This window comes from Mastigoproctus giganteus, chromosome 13 (assembly GCF_048544385.1).
Source record: "Mastigoproctus giganteus isolate SK-2022 chromosome 13, ASM4854438v1, whole genome shotgun sequence".
Taxonomy (NCBI): Eukaryota; Metazoa; Arthropoda; class Arachnida; order Uropygi; family Thelyphonidae; genus Mastigoproctus; species Mastigoproctus giganteus.
The window spans coordinates 14,121,310-14,139,279 of NC_143587.1; the positions used below are offsets into that span (position 1 = coordinate 14,121,310).

Here is a 17,970-nt window from a genome sequence, read left to right on the forward strand (position 1 = left end):
TTCACTAATCTTGTTGCCCTTCTCTGTACTCGTTCCAGCAGCTCTATATCCTTCTTGAAATGAGGCCTCCAGACCTGTATACAGTACTCTAGGTGTGGCCTGACCATTGCCTTATACAAGGGAATAATCACCTCCTTATCCCTACTAGAAAAATTCCTATATATCATTGACAATACACCATGAGCTACTCTTGCAGCCCATCTGCACTGCTCAGAGAACTTCATATCTGTCTGCACAACTACCCCCAGGTCCCTTTCATTTTCTACCACTGTCAGTGTAGTACCACAGAGTTGATACATTGCTCTGGGGTTGCTGTTTCCCATATGTAGCACTTTACATTCGTCAATGTTAAACTTCATTTGCCACCTCTCAGCCCATCTGCTCAACCTTTCCAGATCCTGTTGCAGCAGCATAGTGTCAGTAGTGTCCTTGACAACCCTGCCAACCTTCGTATCGTCTGCAAACTTGGACATTAAGCTTGATATACCATCATCAATATCATTTATAAATACAGAAAACAATAATGGACCCAACACTGAACCCTGAGGGACTCCACATTAGTCCATGATGAGTAATGTCCATTGATTACCACTCTCTGTCTTCTCCCCCCTCAACCACTCTTCTATCCATAGCAGCAATTTGCCTCCAATGCCACACTGCTCCAATTTGTGCAGCAGTCTTCCATGTGCAACAGTATCAAAAGCCTTTCTAAGATCCAAGTATATAATATCAAAGTTATTCCCTGCATCCAGTTCTTTTGTGACTGCATCATAGGATCCAATCAAATTGGTCAGGCAAGACTTCCCCTTAACAAAACCATGCTGTGTCCGAGCTATAACTGAAGTCTTGTCTAGATGATCCTGCAGTGCTTCTTTAACCAGTGCCTCCATTAATTTTCCTGGAACAGAAGGTAAACTCACAGGTCTATAATTACTTGTGTCAGCCTTTGTGAATTGGCGTCACATTTGCACATCTCCAGTCTGCGGGTACCTCCCTTGAGTCCAAGGAAGCTCTCATAATTATGGCTAAGAGTTTGCTTACTTCCTTTGCTGCCTCCTTTAATATAACTGGATAGATCCCATCCACCCCAGGTGCCTTTCTTGTGTTTATCTTCAACAATTTCTCCTCCACTTTACTCTCAATTATTACAAGATTCTCTAGCTTACTGCCAGAGTTGAATACACCTCTGGCATTCCCCTCGCTGAATAACTCCTCATGCGTGAATGTCGATGCAAAATATTCATTTAGTTTGTTAGCTACCTGAGCAGGATCATCAACAGTTGACCCATCGATATCGTTCAGCCATTGATGTCCACATTAAGATTGATGACAGCATGATCCGAAAACTGGAGTCATTAATCATGTAAGATCACTGGATATCTGTGCGTGAATTGTCCCAGGAGGTGAAGGTTGTCCCCATTCAGCCATTGATGACAGCATGAACAGAAAAGTGGAGTTGTTAATCATGGAAGATCGCTGGATATCTGTGCGTGAATTGCCCCAGGAGGTGAAGATTGGTGTGGGCTCTTTGAAACAGTCCTTCATGACCAAATCCATTTACGGAAATTGAGTGTAAGATGGATTCCCCGATTATTGACTGGTTTCCAGGATGATTGACAGCAGAAATCACAAGAGTTGTTAGCCCGGTACCAAAAAAATGAGGAACTGTCTAATCGTCTAATCACTCAGGATGAAAGTTGGATACACCATTTCGATCCTGAAAGTGAAAAGCAGTCCATGGAATGGCGACATCATGGTTCCCCACCCCCAAGAAGGCAAGGGTCCAAGCATCAGCAGGAAAGGTCTTGCTGACAGTGTTTTGGGATGATAAAGGCGTAATAATGACTGATTACCTGCCAAAAGGTAGAACAATTACAGGTGCCTATTATGCCAACTTACTCACAAAATTACTGGAGAAAATCAAAACATGTAAGCGTGGCATACTGTCCACTGGTGTGAGAATGCTTCAAGACAATGCCCCAGTTCACACTTCTGAAATTGCAATGACACAAGCGGCCACTTGTGGATATGAAATACTGCACCATCCAGCCTACTCACCTGATCTTGCACCATCGGACTTCTTGTTTCCTTCCCTCAAATCATTTCTTTGGGGGACCCACTTTCCTAATGACTAGACACTCATTTCTGCAACAGAGTCATGGTTAAAAGACCAATTTCACCACTTCTACAAAAATGGTATCCATAGCCTCATACATCGATGGGATAAATGTATAAATCTGCACAGTGGCTGTGTAGAGAAGGACTAAAACCTTTGCCAAGAATCAACAGGCTAGCACCTCTGCAGCTAGGTCAGAGCGATTCTTTATTGAACCACCCTCGTATAAATAATTAGGAAACATACATATATAGTTATATATAAACATACCTTTGATGTGCACTTAATGATCTCTTCTTTTGATATTTTCCTAATTATTTGCTATTTATAAGTAGTGTTCTCCCCCATTATATGCTGTATTGTAATTTACATTGGTCCTCTGAAATATCAAATCTAATGTTTGTCTGTATATTTTATACTTTCTTTTTATCGATTCTGTTGCATGGATGGATAAAAGGAACTGACTGATGAAATAATTGTTTCTTTGTGATATATTGATGCATTTCTTTTTATATTTAGAGTCCAACACAAAGGAAACGTGGAATTTTAAAGTATCCATTAACTCGAAGGACAATATCAGAATCTAGTGATGAAATATGTTTATCTCCGGTAGACACCCCATCCTCTGCAGATATTGATATGGCACTGGGAATTTCTACTGATAGTCAAGATGACAAACCAAAGAAGTGTGTTAGATTTAGTGATCAAGTGTCACGTACACTATTTAGGTGAGAACAAGTTTTAAAATTTTACAGATTTCTATAATTATTAAGATAATTCATAAATTTCCCAAGCTCACTTTAAAGTAAAATACTGTTTGTTTAGGTCCATCTCACAGTTTTGGTTGTTAACATATTCTTTTTAATAATAATGACAAAAAAATAAATAATAAAATAGAAATTCACATCCCATCCTATATCCATTTGATAGAACAAGTATATGTTGCTGTAAAAGCCTGAAATCTAGTAAATCTAGGATTTACCAATTTGCTTTGATAGGTAGAACAGGACCAAGGTATGTCTGCTAGAGGCAAAGGTTGACGACGTTGTAGAGCAGATATCATCTTTTAAACGCACAAAGGGTGATATTGTTGTACATGTTGGCATTAATGATATTAAGAATAGGAGACTGGTGGAATTACTTAACAAGTGCAGGTCAATGTGGAAAAAAAGCCGTGAGTTAGGGTTGAATTTGAAAGTTTCTGCAATTCTGCCCAGACATGATAGGAGGAAGTATATGATGAGATCCTTGTCAATCAATTCAGCCCTGGAGAGATTGTGCAAGGCTCAAGAGGTAGAATTTTTCTCAGCCTGGTCTGTGCTTGTTAACAGGAGAGACTGCTTCTACAGGGATGGGATACACTTAAATAGAATGGGTGCAAGAATATTTGCTGATGCTATCGAAGCAGAGTTAGATGGGTCAGAAAACTGTTAGCTTGGGGGGATACATGGACTAATAGATTAACAGTGGCCACTGGCAGAGGTGAAAGTGATTCTTGCACTGCTTCTATTGAAATGCAATTGAGCAGTAGCCTGGAAAGCAAGGTAATGGGGATTTCCAGGATTGCTGGGAGTCATAGTGGAACAAGTAAATACATGGGCTGTGTTGGATAACTAAGAGTAGAAACAGGTGCATGTATACTTGCAGGTACACCAATGCTAGGAGTATATCTTCAAACTGGCCTATACGGCTGGGAAATTCCATACTGCAATAATTAAAGACAAAAACCAGCCAAGGAATAAAAAATTTTTACTATAAAAATAATAAAATAATGTGATACACTATCGGAAGTTATTAAAAGCGATAAAACCTGAAGCTTTCGGAGACTGCTGTCTCCTTCTTCAACAGTATACTATTACTGCAATGACACATCCTTAAGTAGCAGACCCATGGCACTCATGCACGTGGTCCATCAGACACATGGTCGGCATTCCCCACGCGCGCATCGGAAACGGAAGTGGCTCGGGAGCGTGTCAAACAAAACCGGTCATCCCGTCTGAGGACAACCACCTTCAAACAAGGGGTGTAAACGTGTCCCCCTGTCCTTGTTAATAGTATTACGACTGGATGAACCGATTCGCAAGCTCTGGAGCCACTTGCGTTCCCAAAAACTATGGGCACGGTCCGTAATGACCATGTCTTCAGGGGAGATCCGATGCTGCTTCTCCCAGATTTCCTTCCGATAGTATATCACATTATTTTATTATTTTTATAGTAAAAATTTTTTATTCCTTGGCTGGTGTTTGTCTTTAATTATTGCAGCTAGGAGTATAGTTAATAAATTTGATGAGCTTCAAGTGCTAGTCAAGACATCAAAGGCAGATATTGTTGGATATCAGAGACATGGTGTCACACAGACACAAGCAGTGCAGAATTGGAATTTGGGGAGTACAATTTGTACAGGAAGGATAGACAGGACAGAAAGGGAGGAAGGATTATGCTGTTAGTTAAGAAACACATAAAATCTATGGAAGTGCATCCAATTGATGTTGGTGGACAATGTGATGCTGAGCCTGTTTGGTGTGACATAAGCACCGGGAAAGGAAAAATGAGAGCAGGTGTGTGTTATAGGCCTAATAAATCTGATGAATATAATGAGAAATTGTGCAGAGAAATAGCGTGATCCAGTAAATCAGTGTCTTATAATGGGGGATTTTAATTTTCCAGAGATTGACTGGAAAATGTGGGTTGGTCACTCACATACCAGCAAGGCTTTTGTGGATTTATTGGATGATTGTTTTCTACAGCAGCATGTTTGAGAGACAACTAGAGGGAGTAATACTCTTTCTCTGATTATCAGCAGTGATTCTTCATGAATTAAGAATCTGCAGATAAAGAAACCAATAGCTGGCAGTGATCACAGTGTGCTGAAGTTGGGATTTACTCAAAGAGGTAACTACCATCAGGGGTAAAAAGAATGGTTTTGCTTTCATAAAGGTGACTACGGTGGTCTGAGACAGTATTTAAATTCTATACAGTGGGACCAACTGATGATGTTACCAACAGCAAAATCAAAATGGAAGCATTTTGATTTTGCTGTTGCATTTTAATTTTGCTTCCACCAAAGTGGAAGCTACTAGGCTTTTCATACCAACAAAGAAATATTGTTCAAGATTTAGGCCTAAATGGATGTCACGTGAACTAATGACACATGTGGCAGAGAAGAAAAATGCATGGGATACATATAAATTAACAGGTGACACAGAAGCCTATGATAGATATAAACTGGTCTATAACCAAGTCACAAACGAGGTTAGGCAAGCAAAGGCAGATTACGAGAAATCTTTGGCAAAGGATGCAAAGAAAAACAGCAACGTGTTCTTTACTTATATAAACTCTAGAAAGAAGGGGATGAATCAGATTGGTCCGCTTGATATTGATGGTTCAATTGTTGATGATCCTGCTTTGGTAGCTAACAGACTAAATGAATATTTTGCATCTAAATTCACACATAAGGAGTTAGGAAGGGGAATGCCAGAGGTGTATTAAACTCTGGCAGTAAGCTAGATAATCTTGTAATAACTGAGAGTAAAGTGAACAAGAAATTGTTGAAGATAAATATAAGAAAGGCACCTGGGGTAGTAGTGGCATGTGATGCAAGAAAGCAGTGTATGAGCTTATGCAGCATCAGCCAAAAATAAAAAAAATAAAAAAAAATTCACACAACCATTCCCTCTAAATGTTTGTCCAGTTCCTCCTTAAATTTATTTAACCTATAAACTTCCACAACGACAGATGGAAGTGTGTTCCAGCAATTAACCACCTGCTGGCTAAAGGCAAATTTCCGCACATCTATTCTACATCTGTCTTTCCTTAATTTGAATTTATGCACTCTTAGGTTCGTAATCTGAACAAATGGAAGAATCCCATCAGAATTCAGTGTGCTTAATGGGTTGAGCACGCTGAATTAAAGGCCTTATACACCTCAATCAGATCATCACGCAGGTGCCTAGTCTCCTGCCATTGCAATTTGCAGAACTTAAGCCTCTCTTGGTAAGAGGGCGGATGGAATCTATCCAGTTATATTTAAGGAGGCAGCATAGGAAGTAAGCAAACCCTTAGCCATGATTATGAGAGCTTCCTTCGATTCAGGGGAGGTACCCAAGGACTGGAGATATGCAAATGTAACTCCAATCCACAAAGGAGGATTAAAGGGAGACACAGGTAATCACAGACTTGTTAGTTTATCTACTGTTCCAGGGAAATTAATGGAGGCACTGGTTAAAGATGCATTACAGGGTCATCTAGAGAAGACTTCAATTATAGCTCAGACACACATGGGTTTGTTAAGGGGAAGTCTTGTCTGACCAATTTGATTGGATACTATGATGTAGTCACAAAGGAACTGGATGCAAAGAATAATTTTGATATCATATATTTGGATCTTAGAAAAGCCTTTGATACTGTTACACATGGAAGACTGCTGCACAAATTGGAGCAGTGTGGCATTGGAGGCAAATTGCTGCTATGGATTAAGGGATGGTTGAGTGGGAGAAGACAGAGAGTGGTAATCAGTGGACACTGCTCTTCGTGGACTAATATTATTGTAGGAGTCCACCAGGGTTCAGTGTTGGGTTCATTGTTGTTTTCTGTATTCATTAGTGATATTGATGATGGTGTATCAGGCTTAATGTCCAAGTTTGCAAATGATACGAAGGTTGGCAGGGTTGCTAATGACACTAATGACTGTATGCTGCTGCAATATGTTCTAGAAAAGTTGAGCAGATGGACTGAGAGGTGGCAACTGAAGTTTAACTTTGACAAATTTAAAGTACTACATATGGGAAGCAGTAACCCCAGATTAACATATCAACTGTGTTTGACTATACTGACAGAGTACAGAGTATTTTCGGGTCTAACGGCACCAGGGATTTACCCCATCTCTGCGTATGTTCTTTGTATCGAGGACAGTATGCTGTCAAGGCCAGAGGTTTAAAAGTGTGTGGGTCATGTGTCATGTAATAGGTTTGCCCCTTGTTCATCTGGCTGTTGTTATTTGTTGTTATATGGTTTTTAGGAGCATTAGCAACTAAGGCCATATTGCTCTGGGGATATGCGGTTGTCATTCCCTGACCTTTCCGCATCCTCCATATTTGGTGGCTCACGGGCTCGAACCCCGGTCTAATCAAGAAACGTGTGCTATGCACTGCTGCTCCTGCCCACCTGGCTTGTTAGCCGCCAGGCCCCAGATGGGACTGATGTTTACGTACTCCGCCACATAGAGGCCAGCCAGGTGTTCCCTTAAAGTTTGATTTGGCAGGTCCTGCCACCTACTTTCCTGAGATTTTAGTGGCTAGGACCTAAAAAAAAAAAAAAACCCCTTCTTTTCTTTTGGGTATATTATACACTGCTTAGAGGGGGTTGATTAGACCGTGGTTCGAGCCCGTCACCACCAAATACGGAGGATGCGGAAAGGTCAGGGAATGACCACCGCATATCCCGGAGCAATATGGCCTTAGTTGCTAATGCTCCTAAAAACCAAATAACAACATAACAGCTTAGAGGGGCTATAAGGGATATGCACTGGAAGTGATAAGATTTCCTAATAGGTCGGGCATGAATTTTGGTGTTTTAAATTTGGACGTGTGGGGCAGGCACTGTGTAAGGGGAAAGAGATGGGAGGGGAGTTGGAAGACTGGGTGATTGGAAATTAGAAGTAAGGGGGTCGATAGGGAAGATGACCCCTGTTGAAATAGTGGGGCATGCCCATGCCCTACCAGAGGAGAAAGAGGGGTGGCAGGAGGGGGAGAAGACAGCAGTCCATCCCCTTCCCCCTGCAAGGGAAAGAGGAGTAAAAAGCAGGCTAGGCAGAGTGTCTAGTTGGTGCCATATGGCTGTATGGCATCATAAGATGTAATCTTCATCTTTGCGTTAGTCCGGTGGAGGTCCAAGTCCAGAAGTCAGGTCCAGTTCGTCACGTTCATGTGTTGTATCTACTTCAGGTGGTCACTTGTTCAGAGTTTTTCAATCATTTCAGGTAGTCATGTTTGTGTTTTCATAGGTTAGTGATGATGTGGCAGGGATCTTTGTCTTTCAAAGAGTTTGCGGGCGAAGACGGTGAAAGCCCAGTAATTATCTTCTTCTTGCAATATTATTTCTTCTCGGTTTCGTAGCAAGGAGTTGATGCGTGTGTATAGCTGACATCTGAGGTCCTCATAGTTGTCACAGTCATGGATAAGGTGTTCCCAGGTTTCCTCCTGACCGCAGTTACAGCTCGGGTTGTCGGAGATTCCCAGCTCGTGGAGTTTCCCTCTTAAGGAACTGTGTCCCGTAAGAAGAAAGATGGTGTGCAAGCCAGGGTAAAACCAGGATGGGGAGATAGGATGTTGATACAAATAACAGTCATCTAGTTGATTTAAAAACTTCTAACTTCTAACGACACTTCTAACGTTACTGTATAAACAATTAAGATTTAATGTATATTTAACAACCCTAACACAACCCTTGAAGTTTTTTTGGCTCTCTTCCCTGATATAAGTTATTTTGGGATTACTGTTTCCCAGGTGTAATACCTTACACTTTGTTGGATTAAAGCACAGCTGCCATTTTTCTGACCATTCTTGAAGTCTATCTAGGTCTCTCTGAAGAAGCTCAGCTTGACAGTGATCATTAACTACTCTACCAATTTTAACATCCTCTGCAAATTTAGACATCACGCCCTCTATCCCTTCATCAATGTCGTTTATGAAAATTAAAAACAACAGTGGTCCTAATACTGATCCTTGGGGAACCCCACTTCTTACATCAACCCAATCTGAAGAATAGCCATTTATCACAACCCTCTGCCTCCTGCCCTGAAGCCATCCTTCTATCCATCTAAGGATTTTCCCAGTGATTCCAACCTGTTCCAGCTTATAAAGCAACAGCTCATGTGGGACTGAGTCAAAAGCTTTGCTGAAATCTAAATAAACAATGTCGAAATTATTCCCTAAATCCAGCTCGTGAGTGACCCTTTCGAAATAGCGAACCAGATTTGTTAAACATGATTTTCCCTTTACAAAACCATGCTGAGTATCCTTGAGAATTTCAATTCGATCCAAATGATCCTGAATTCCACCCTTGATCATTGCCTCCATGATTTTCCCTACTACTGAAGTCAGACTGACAGATCGATAATTTCCCACTTCACTTTTAGAGCCACCCTTATGTATGGGAGATACATTTGCACTTTTCCAATCCAAGGGAATCTCCCCAGAGTCTAGTGATGCTCGCATAACCAGCCTCAGTGGTTCAATGCACTCGCTTGCCGCCTCTCTCTCAAGATTATAGGGTATATTCCATCAACTCCAGGAGCCTTACTGGTCTGTAGGCTCGAAAGTTTTTTCATTAAATAATCTTGCGAAATTTCAATATCATTAATTACATCTTTTTTAACTTCGCTCCCACAATTTCCCATTGCCACAAAAGGCTTTTCATTTGTAAATATCGATGCAAAATAACTGTTGAGTTCATCTGCAACGGCAGCTGGTGTATTTATTACTATCCCCTTTCCCTTACGTAAAGGTCCGATCTGGTTTGTCCTGCTCTTCTTGGCATTTATATATGTGAAGAATTCTTTATCCCCCCTCTTTGCTCTGTTTGCTAGTGATTTCTCATAAACTGCCTTTGCCTGTCGAACCTTTTCTGTGGCTCTATTACACATCACCTTGTAGCTGCTATAGGCTTCAGTACTTTTTATTGCTCTGTAACTTTTCCATGCCACCTTTTTCTGCTCAAGTAATGTGGCAACTTCACTATTCATCCAACTTGGAACCCTTCTCGTGGAGTATTTTTTTAATGGTATATACGCATTCAAGGCATCTGTGATTAATGTTTTAAAAGCGTACCACAGTTCAATTGTATTCATTCTCTGCGCGATATCTACCCAGTTAATAGAGGCCATGTAGTACCTTAAGGCATCGTAATTTCCTTTTCTGAAATTAAAACCCATTCCTTTGCCTTTTACTTCTGCTACCTCTCTCGTCATCATCCACCGTAGAACTCCATGATCACTTCCTGCTACTGGTTCCTCTACTGTCAGCCCTGTTATGTCATCTGATTCATGTGTGATGATGAGGTCTAGGATATTCTTTTCTCTAGTACTTTCCCTGACATGTTGATACAAATAACAGTCATCTAGTTGATTTAAAAATTTTGTTCCCCATGTCGAGTTTCCTTCCCATTTACTCCAATCAATTAGAGGCAAATTGAAATCGCCCATAATAAGGCATTGACGCTTACTTGCCCATTCCATTTGCATGTAGAGGCTTTTGTCATAGTCTTCACAATCACCTGGTCTGTAGATTACTCCTACTCACATTGTACCTTTGTTTCCAACTATCTCACACCATACAGACTCTATACTAGCATGTGAAATGTCTGAATCCGGGAAAGCTATCGTCTCACTCAGGCTGCTTCTGATAAGAAGCATTACCCCACCACCCCTTCTATCTACTCTATCCTTCCTAAATACATTATACAAGCCATACTGAAACTCATCATCCCCAATTTCCGGGTGGCACCACGTCTCTGTAAGCCCTATTATGTCCGCGTTACTTGTTTTAACCAGCAGTTCGAATTCGCTCATTTTATTGACGACACTTCTAACGTTACTGTATAAACAATTAAGATTTAATGTTCTTGTATATTTAACAACCCTAACACAACCCTTGAAGTTTTTTAGGCTCTCTTTCCTGATATTAGCTACCCGCTCACGTGAAACGTCTTTGGCCCAAGAACATCTAGATAATACGTCCTGTTGGGGTAACAGATAAGAACTCTTAAGGTATGTGCAAGAGTTACATTGACCAATATTATCAGATAAACGCGTGTCAGTATTACCCACATCCCCCCTAACTAGCAGTTTCCCTGAGCCTTTAAGGTATCCTCAATAATACTGGCAAAAACATTTGCACCACCTTTGTTTAAGTGTATCCCGTCTCTACAAAACAAATTCCTTCTACCTACAAGTGTGGGCCATGCTGATAGAAATTTACCCCCTAAAGCCTTGCAGATTCCTTCAAGTCTTGAGTTAATCCACAAGGCTCTTAACATATAATCCCTCCTATCGTGTCTGGGCAGAATTGCAGACACATAGACATTATGGCCTAGCTCGCGACATTTCCTCAGCATGGTCCTGTATTTTTCCAACAAATCGTCAGATCGTGTACGTTTAATATCGTTTGTCCCCACATGAATAATAATATTTTCTTTTCCCCCTTTAAAATCTGACAGTCTGTTGGTGACATCATCAATAGTTGCTCCCGGCAGACATACCCTGGTTCTGCTCCACCTATCTTTATTACAAAAAATATTCCCCGTTTCCCTGACAATGGAGTCTCCTAATAAAACAATGTCCTTTTTAACCAAGGTAGTTTGCACTTCGGGTGTGCATCACTTGGTAGATTGCTGGAGTTTTGAGTCCCTGACGAGCTCCCAGAAGCATTATTTTCGAGGGCAAGCACTCGTTTTTTAAGGGATTCAAATTGTTCCATCAGTGCACCAAATTGTAATTTAAGATCGGTGCACTCCTTACATCGATCACAAAGAAAAGAATCCCCAGGTGAGGTAGGATTAGTCGCCAGGTCGACCTTGGAAAACATTCCACAGGTTCCACAACGAATTAAATCATGACTCACCCGTAAATCGCCATCGGCTATTTCCGTGTGAGTTACGATACCCCGTGACGTGTTTAAGGCAGATCTCGTAACTACCATTATAAAATTAAATAAATATCAATGAAAGTAACTTTAAAAAATTATATCTATAATATTATTAAAATCAAACAGTTACAGGAAAACCTATAACAAAATAATCCAACAATATCTAAATAAATCAAATATTTAAAAGCACTATCCAAAAGTAAACCACTTAACTGAGGAGCCCTGTCTAAACGCGTCCGCTCACCTCGAATGCCAACGTATGAATGTGTTGGAACCCAGTACTGGAGGAAAGGGACTTGGGTGTTACGATACGGTCAGACATGAAATTCTCTGAGCATTGTAAACAGGTTGCAAGGAAGGCCCATGGTGTCCTATCGATGATCTATCGAACTTTTGCAAGTAGAGATAGGGACGTGATAATCCCATTATATAAGGCTTATGTTAGACCACACTTGGAATACTGTGTTCAAGTATGGAGACCGCACCTAAAGAAAGACATCGAGCTTCTTGAAAGGGTGCAAAGAAGGGTAACTCGCCTGGTGAGATCGGCAAAAGGGCGTCCTTATGAAGAAAGACTTCGAATATGTGGGTTGCAGAGTTTGGAAACTAGACACCTTAGAGGAGATTTGATTGAGGTGTTTAAGGCTCTGAGAGGCATCAGTAAAATGAATGAGGACGAAATTTTCAAGATTATAAATGATGCTAGAACTAGGGGACATAAATTCAAGTTACGCGGGGAAATGTTTAGATTGGACTGCAGGAAGTTTTATTTTAGCCAGCGAGTTATAAATTACTGGAATAAATTGCCTTCATGGGTGGTAGAGGCCGACAGTTTGGGGAAATTCAAAGGTCATCTGGATAGTACTTTCGGGTAAGGGAAGCGCATAGGATGATAGGATTAATTTCCTTTTTATTTATTTTTTATTTCATTATATTATTTTTATTTATTTATTAATTATTATTATTTATTTAATTTTTGTTTTTATCATTGTTTTGTTCGGATTTTTTTTTTTTTTTTGGCTGGTGCAGCATAAGCCATAGGCTTTCTTGCACCATACGGCCGTTACTAATACTAATACTAATACCCTACTGACATCGGTATAAATTTTTTGGTGACTTGCCCTTTTGTGGTAAGATTCCATCTATTTTGCCAGATAGATTGCAGATGTTCCGTTAACCTCTTATTTTCTGAGGATTTGCTTTTCTGTGGATCTGTTGAGTAGTGTAGATAAGTTGTGGTTCTTCCTTTCGAATTTTGGTGCAGCAGCCCACAATGCACAATCTCCAGGTCCGGGGGAAGGAAGCCCACCAGGACTTGAAGCGCATGGGTGCTCACTGTGCAGCAGGCTCTAGTTGTTGTCAATAGTATGGATCGACTCCAGCTTTTTCTTGTTGACCATTGTGTTTGTTTTCTGATACCAGGTGCCTGCACCATAGGCAAGGATAGGGATGAAGAGAGCTTTGTATAGAAGGGAGGGGCCCTCTTCTTTAGTCCCCAGTCCCTCCTGGTGATTTTGATTATCAGGGCCGAGAGCCTCCTTGTTTTGGTTCTGAGGTAACAGAGATGAGATGTGAAGTTCAAGTTTCGGTCTAGTATTATTCCTAAATATTTTAGTTCCTGTTTGAGTTTGATGGTCGCTCCATTTAATTTGATTAGTGGAGGTCTACCAGGGTCAAGAACACCCCTGAGGAGTATTGAGTTTGTTTTTTCGGTTGAGATCGTTAGAAGATTCCTCTTGGCCCAATCATGTAGCATGATTGCCTATGGCCTCCAGTTGAGCCCTGCTGTCTGCTTGATGAGGGCTGATGACCCTCCTATGTGTGTGTGTCCTGTGGCACAATTTTAACTATGAGACACATTTTAATTGATTGTCCAGATTTTAGTAATATCCGTTGTACTGCTTTTAATCATCTGACTGAGCCGTATACACTCAGTCAGATTTTATCCGACAATGACAATGTGTCTGCTATTTTTAGATTTTTAAAATCAATAAATATTTTTACTCGTTTATAAAATTTACATTTTTCTTATACTTCTTGACACGGTGACCTAATTAATTAGGTCACTGAAAGTTTAAATTTTTTTTTTTTTTTTTATACATGACATGGTCCTGGCGCATTATAGCCTTAGTAGCTAATGCGCCAATAAAACCAAAAACAAACAAACAAACAAACAAGCTGTCTGCTTGAAGCATCATAATCAGATCATCAGTGTATGCCTGTGTAATGACATTTGGAATATCCAGATGTAAAAACTCATCAAGAATCAAGTTCCACAGGAGCAGCCCCAGGACGGATCCCTGGGGGCAGCCCCTGTAAACCGGTCTGGATACAGATGTATAGGGAGTGCTGACAGTGATTCTTCGGTTTTCCAGGTAAGATTTCAGGCAGCAAAATAGATTTGATGGGATTTGAGCCTGCCGTAGCCTGGCCAGAACACTGGGCCACCGGAGGGAGTCAAAGGCTCCAGTGAAGTCAATTGAGATGAGGAGGAAATATTTCCTGTTACAGTTTCTGACTGCATCAATGATTCTCTCGAGGGCATCAGTGGTGGAGCATCACCTCCTGAAACCAAATTGGTTTCTTGACATCAGTTGAGCATTCTGGTATCGGTTTTCAATTCTATGGTAGATGAGTTGCTCAACGAGCTTGCTCAGCATCGACAGCAGAGCGATAGACCTGTATGAGCCTGGCATGTCCTGGGGTTTAGTGGGGTTTTTTCAGGATAAGTCTGACTCGGGCTGTCTTCCATGAAGTTGGAAAGAAACCCTCCGTGAGGCATTGATTTGCTAGGTTTAATATGGTATCCGGTATAATTTCCACTGCCTTTTTTAGTATTTCTGGCTCTATTTGATCTTTGCTGGGAGTTTTCCTGTTTTGCATTTTGGCTGCAGCTATGTTGAGTTCTGTTATCATGAAAGGGGGCTCCACTGTCTGGGTGGAGTATTTATCATTCCTCTCGCAGAGAGTTCTCTGTTCCTGCGTGTGTGGAGTTATTGAAGGTAGGAGGATATGGTCCAATATGTTATTAATGGAAGAGTGCCAGGATCTGGTGTATGTCCCTTGAGGTGTTAAGGTGGCAGCAATGACTTCTCCCCTGAGGAATTTACTGGTGGTAACTTTATATACCACTCCCCAGGTGTCTGCATTTCCCACTGTGAATACAAGGTCTTTCCAGGAGCATCTCTTTCTTGTTTTAATTTGAGCCGTATATTGGTTCCTGACCTCCTGGTATTGCTGTCTGAGTATGTCAACCTCTGCTTGAGGCCAAGATCTGCGTGCCCTTTGGAACCTTTTTCAGGCATTATTCACTCACTGTCTTATTGCCTGAAGTTACGGTGACCACCAGTGGACCGCTTTGGGAATGAGCTTCTTCCTGATGGCCATGTTTGCTGCTTCAGTTATAAGCTGCGTTACTTTTTGTTGGTGTTGGTCTGGATTGAGATATTTTGGGTCGAAATTCCTGGCTTTTTCCATCAATGTCTGTTGGAATAAGTTCCAGTCTGCTTTTTGGATGGCGGATCTTGGCGAGAGGAATCTAGGTGGATACTTTGCTACGTCAAAGGTTAGAACTCTGTGGTCCGAGGTAGTCCAGTATTCTTGTACCATCCAGGGGGGAGAGATGCCCAACACCTACACTGTGATAGAGAATGAAGAGGACTTGGGGATAATTGTGCAGGCTTGATATGAAGTTGTTTGAGCAGTGCAGACAGTCTGCAAGGGTAGCTCATGATGTCTTGTTAATGATATGCAGGAATTTTTCTAGCAGATATAAGGAGGTGATTATCCCCTTGTATAAGGCAGTGGTCAGGCCACACCTTGAGTACTGTATGCAGGTCTGGAGGCCTCATTTTAAGAATGATGTAGAGCTGTTGGAATGAGTACAGAGAAGGGCAAGATTAATGAATGGAACAAAGGGTTGCTCTTACAAAGAAAGGCTTAAATTTTGCAAATTATAGTGTCTGGAGGCTAGGCCTGCAAGGTGATCTGATTGAGGTGTATAAAGCCTTGATGCTCAATGCTGATGGGATTCTTCCTCTTGCTCAGAATAATTGCCTGGGAGGGCATAAATTCAAATTGAGGAAAGATAGTTGTAGGATAGATGTGCGGAAGTTTTCCTTTAGGCCAGAGGGTAGTTGATTGCTGGAACAAACTTCTATCTGTCGTTGTAGAAGTTGATAGCTTAAACAGATTCGAGGCAGAACTAGACAAACATTTGGAGTGAGTGCATGAGTGAAATGAGAAGAGTGTTTGTGTGTTGTGTTTTTTTTTTTTTTTTTGGCTGATGCTATATAAGCTTGCTTTCTTGCATCATGTGCCCTTGCTAATGCTTTCTTAAAATTCCAGAATATCAAAAAATGATCTATCCAAATTAACGATTCATTTGCTTTTCTGATTTTTAAAAAAGGGCATATATTTGCCCTTTTTTAAAAATATATTTTTAAAAAAGGATATATTTGCTATCCCTTTAAAGTTATCTGGGCAACATATTCGTATATTTGGAATATAGTGAATATGTAACACAGGCAACCTTGTGTATTTGCAATTCGCTTGTTTAAAAATTAGAAAAGAAAATTAACCAGGAAATTATTATTTCTTTCATTTTCATACTGTTATGAACAGTATTTGGGGGGGGGGGAAATAATCTCCTCATGGGGTAATTGGAAAAGTGCTAATCAGACAAGTGTGTAAAGGTGAATGATAACTTCCTGCTTCATTTGCAATTTTGATTTTTAAATGAAGGTACAGGGAAATATGTCTTCCATCCCCACAATGTTGCCTGGGCAACACATTCATTGTATTCAGAGCATCTAATATACAGTACTTCAGTTATAATAGAAAACAATTGCAAATGCAATTACCAATACAAACTGTTATATATCTCACTGATGTATAAGTACAGTCAGTCCTCGTATAATATGATAGTTGCATTCCTAGAAACCCTCGTGCAATGCAAAATCGTGTAATATAAACAACAGGCCCTAGGGAAAAATAGGGTTAGGTGCCGACCACCCAAGACTGGACACACATTTGTAACCAAAACACAATAAATAATTACCAAACGCAATAAATAATCGTAATAAAACACTTACACAGTTGAAAAATGTAAAATTAATAATTTAATCATTTAAATTTAGATTCATAACCTTAAAAATAAATGAAGACAGATTGAGGAAAAGGGCTTGAGAAAGGGTTGAAGCAGCGGAATTATGGAGAAAGTGATGGGAAGTTGTCATAATTATCGGAACTGGGAGGTGGAGGAGATGCCGATGAGATGCCTTCGGACTAAATGTGGTCACACCAGAACTAGAGGGCTGTGGCTCATTTTCTGTCTCTTTATTGGGTGTTTTCATAAAAATGACATCTAGTTTCTGTTGTTTTGCAATCTTTCACAAAGCAGCTGCTTATATGGCTCCAAAGCCGATCGAATTGTATGATGGGCTCTTCTAAAACTGAAGATAACTCTGAAGTAGAAAGCTGTTTTATGGTGGTGTTCAGGCATTCAACTTCATCGTCTTCCTCATCTTCCACCTGCCCTCCAGCAACAAGTTATTGCAGTTCTTCAGTTGAAAGTTCTTCTGATGGCTGCAATTCCTCAAAGCCAACCTGCTTTGCGAGGATAACACAATGAATGTGCTTTTAATTTAGGAAGCTTGTTTACAGGATCAAAGCCTTTAAAATTACAAATAAAATCTGGTAAAAGAGGCCGGCAAACACCATTTAAGCATTCTTTTGTCACTTCGTTCCAAGCCTCCACAATTATGTAAATTGCATTCTTTATGCTGAATCATTTCCAGAAGTCTTTTAACTGTTGGTGCATTTTCGCCCTCTGTTTCTGCTATCAGCATCTTAAATGTGTGTCTTGTGTAATAGTGCGTAAAAGCAGCAATTACTCCTTGGTCAAGTGGTTAGATAAGAGATGTTGTATTCTGTGGTAAAAACAGAATTTTAATGTTTGGTGACAGTTCAGCAAGGGTTGGAGTGGAGGGTAACTTGGTGCATTATCCAAAATAATTAAAATCTTAAAATCCAAATTTTTCTTTTTGCAATAGCTTTGAAACACATCCTCAAACACATGTAGTAAAAGGTCAGTGAAGATCTGCCCTCTTCTGCTGTTCCTAAAGTAAACACCCAGGGTAGTACTTATGATCCCTTTTAACGCTCGTGGAATGGCTGCAGTTTAACGCTCGTGGATTGGCTGCATGATAAACA

At 40.5% G+C, this 17,970-nt stretch overlaps 1 protein-coding gene across 1 annotated transcript in view; it reads left to right on the forward strand.

Annotated features, from left to right (window-relative positions):
* The window catches only part of Nop17l (PIH1 domain-containing protein Nop17-like), a 158,967-nt gene that overhangs the window by 125,921 nt on the left and 15,076 nt on the right, over positions 1-17,970 (forward strand). The window contains exon 5 of the mRNA XM_090387880.1: positions 2,636-2,844. Coding sequence (XP_090244006.1) covers positions 2,636-2,844 — 209 coding nt within the window. The remainder of the gene's footprint in view (positions 1-2,635; positions 2,845-17,970) is intronic.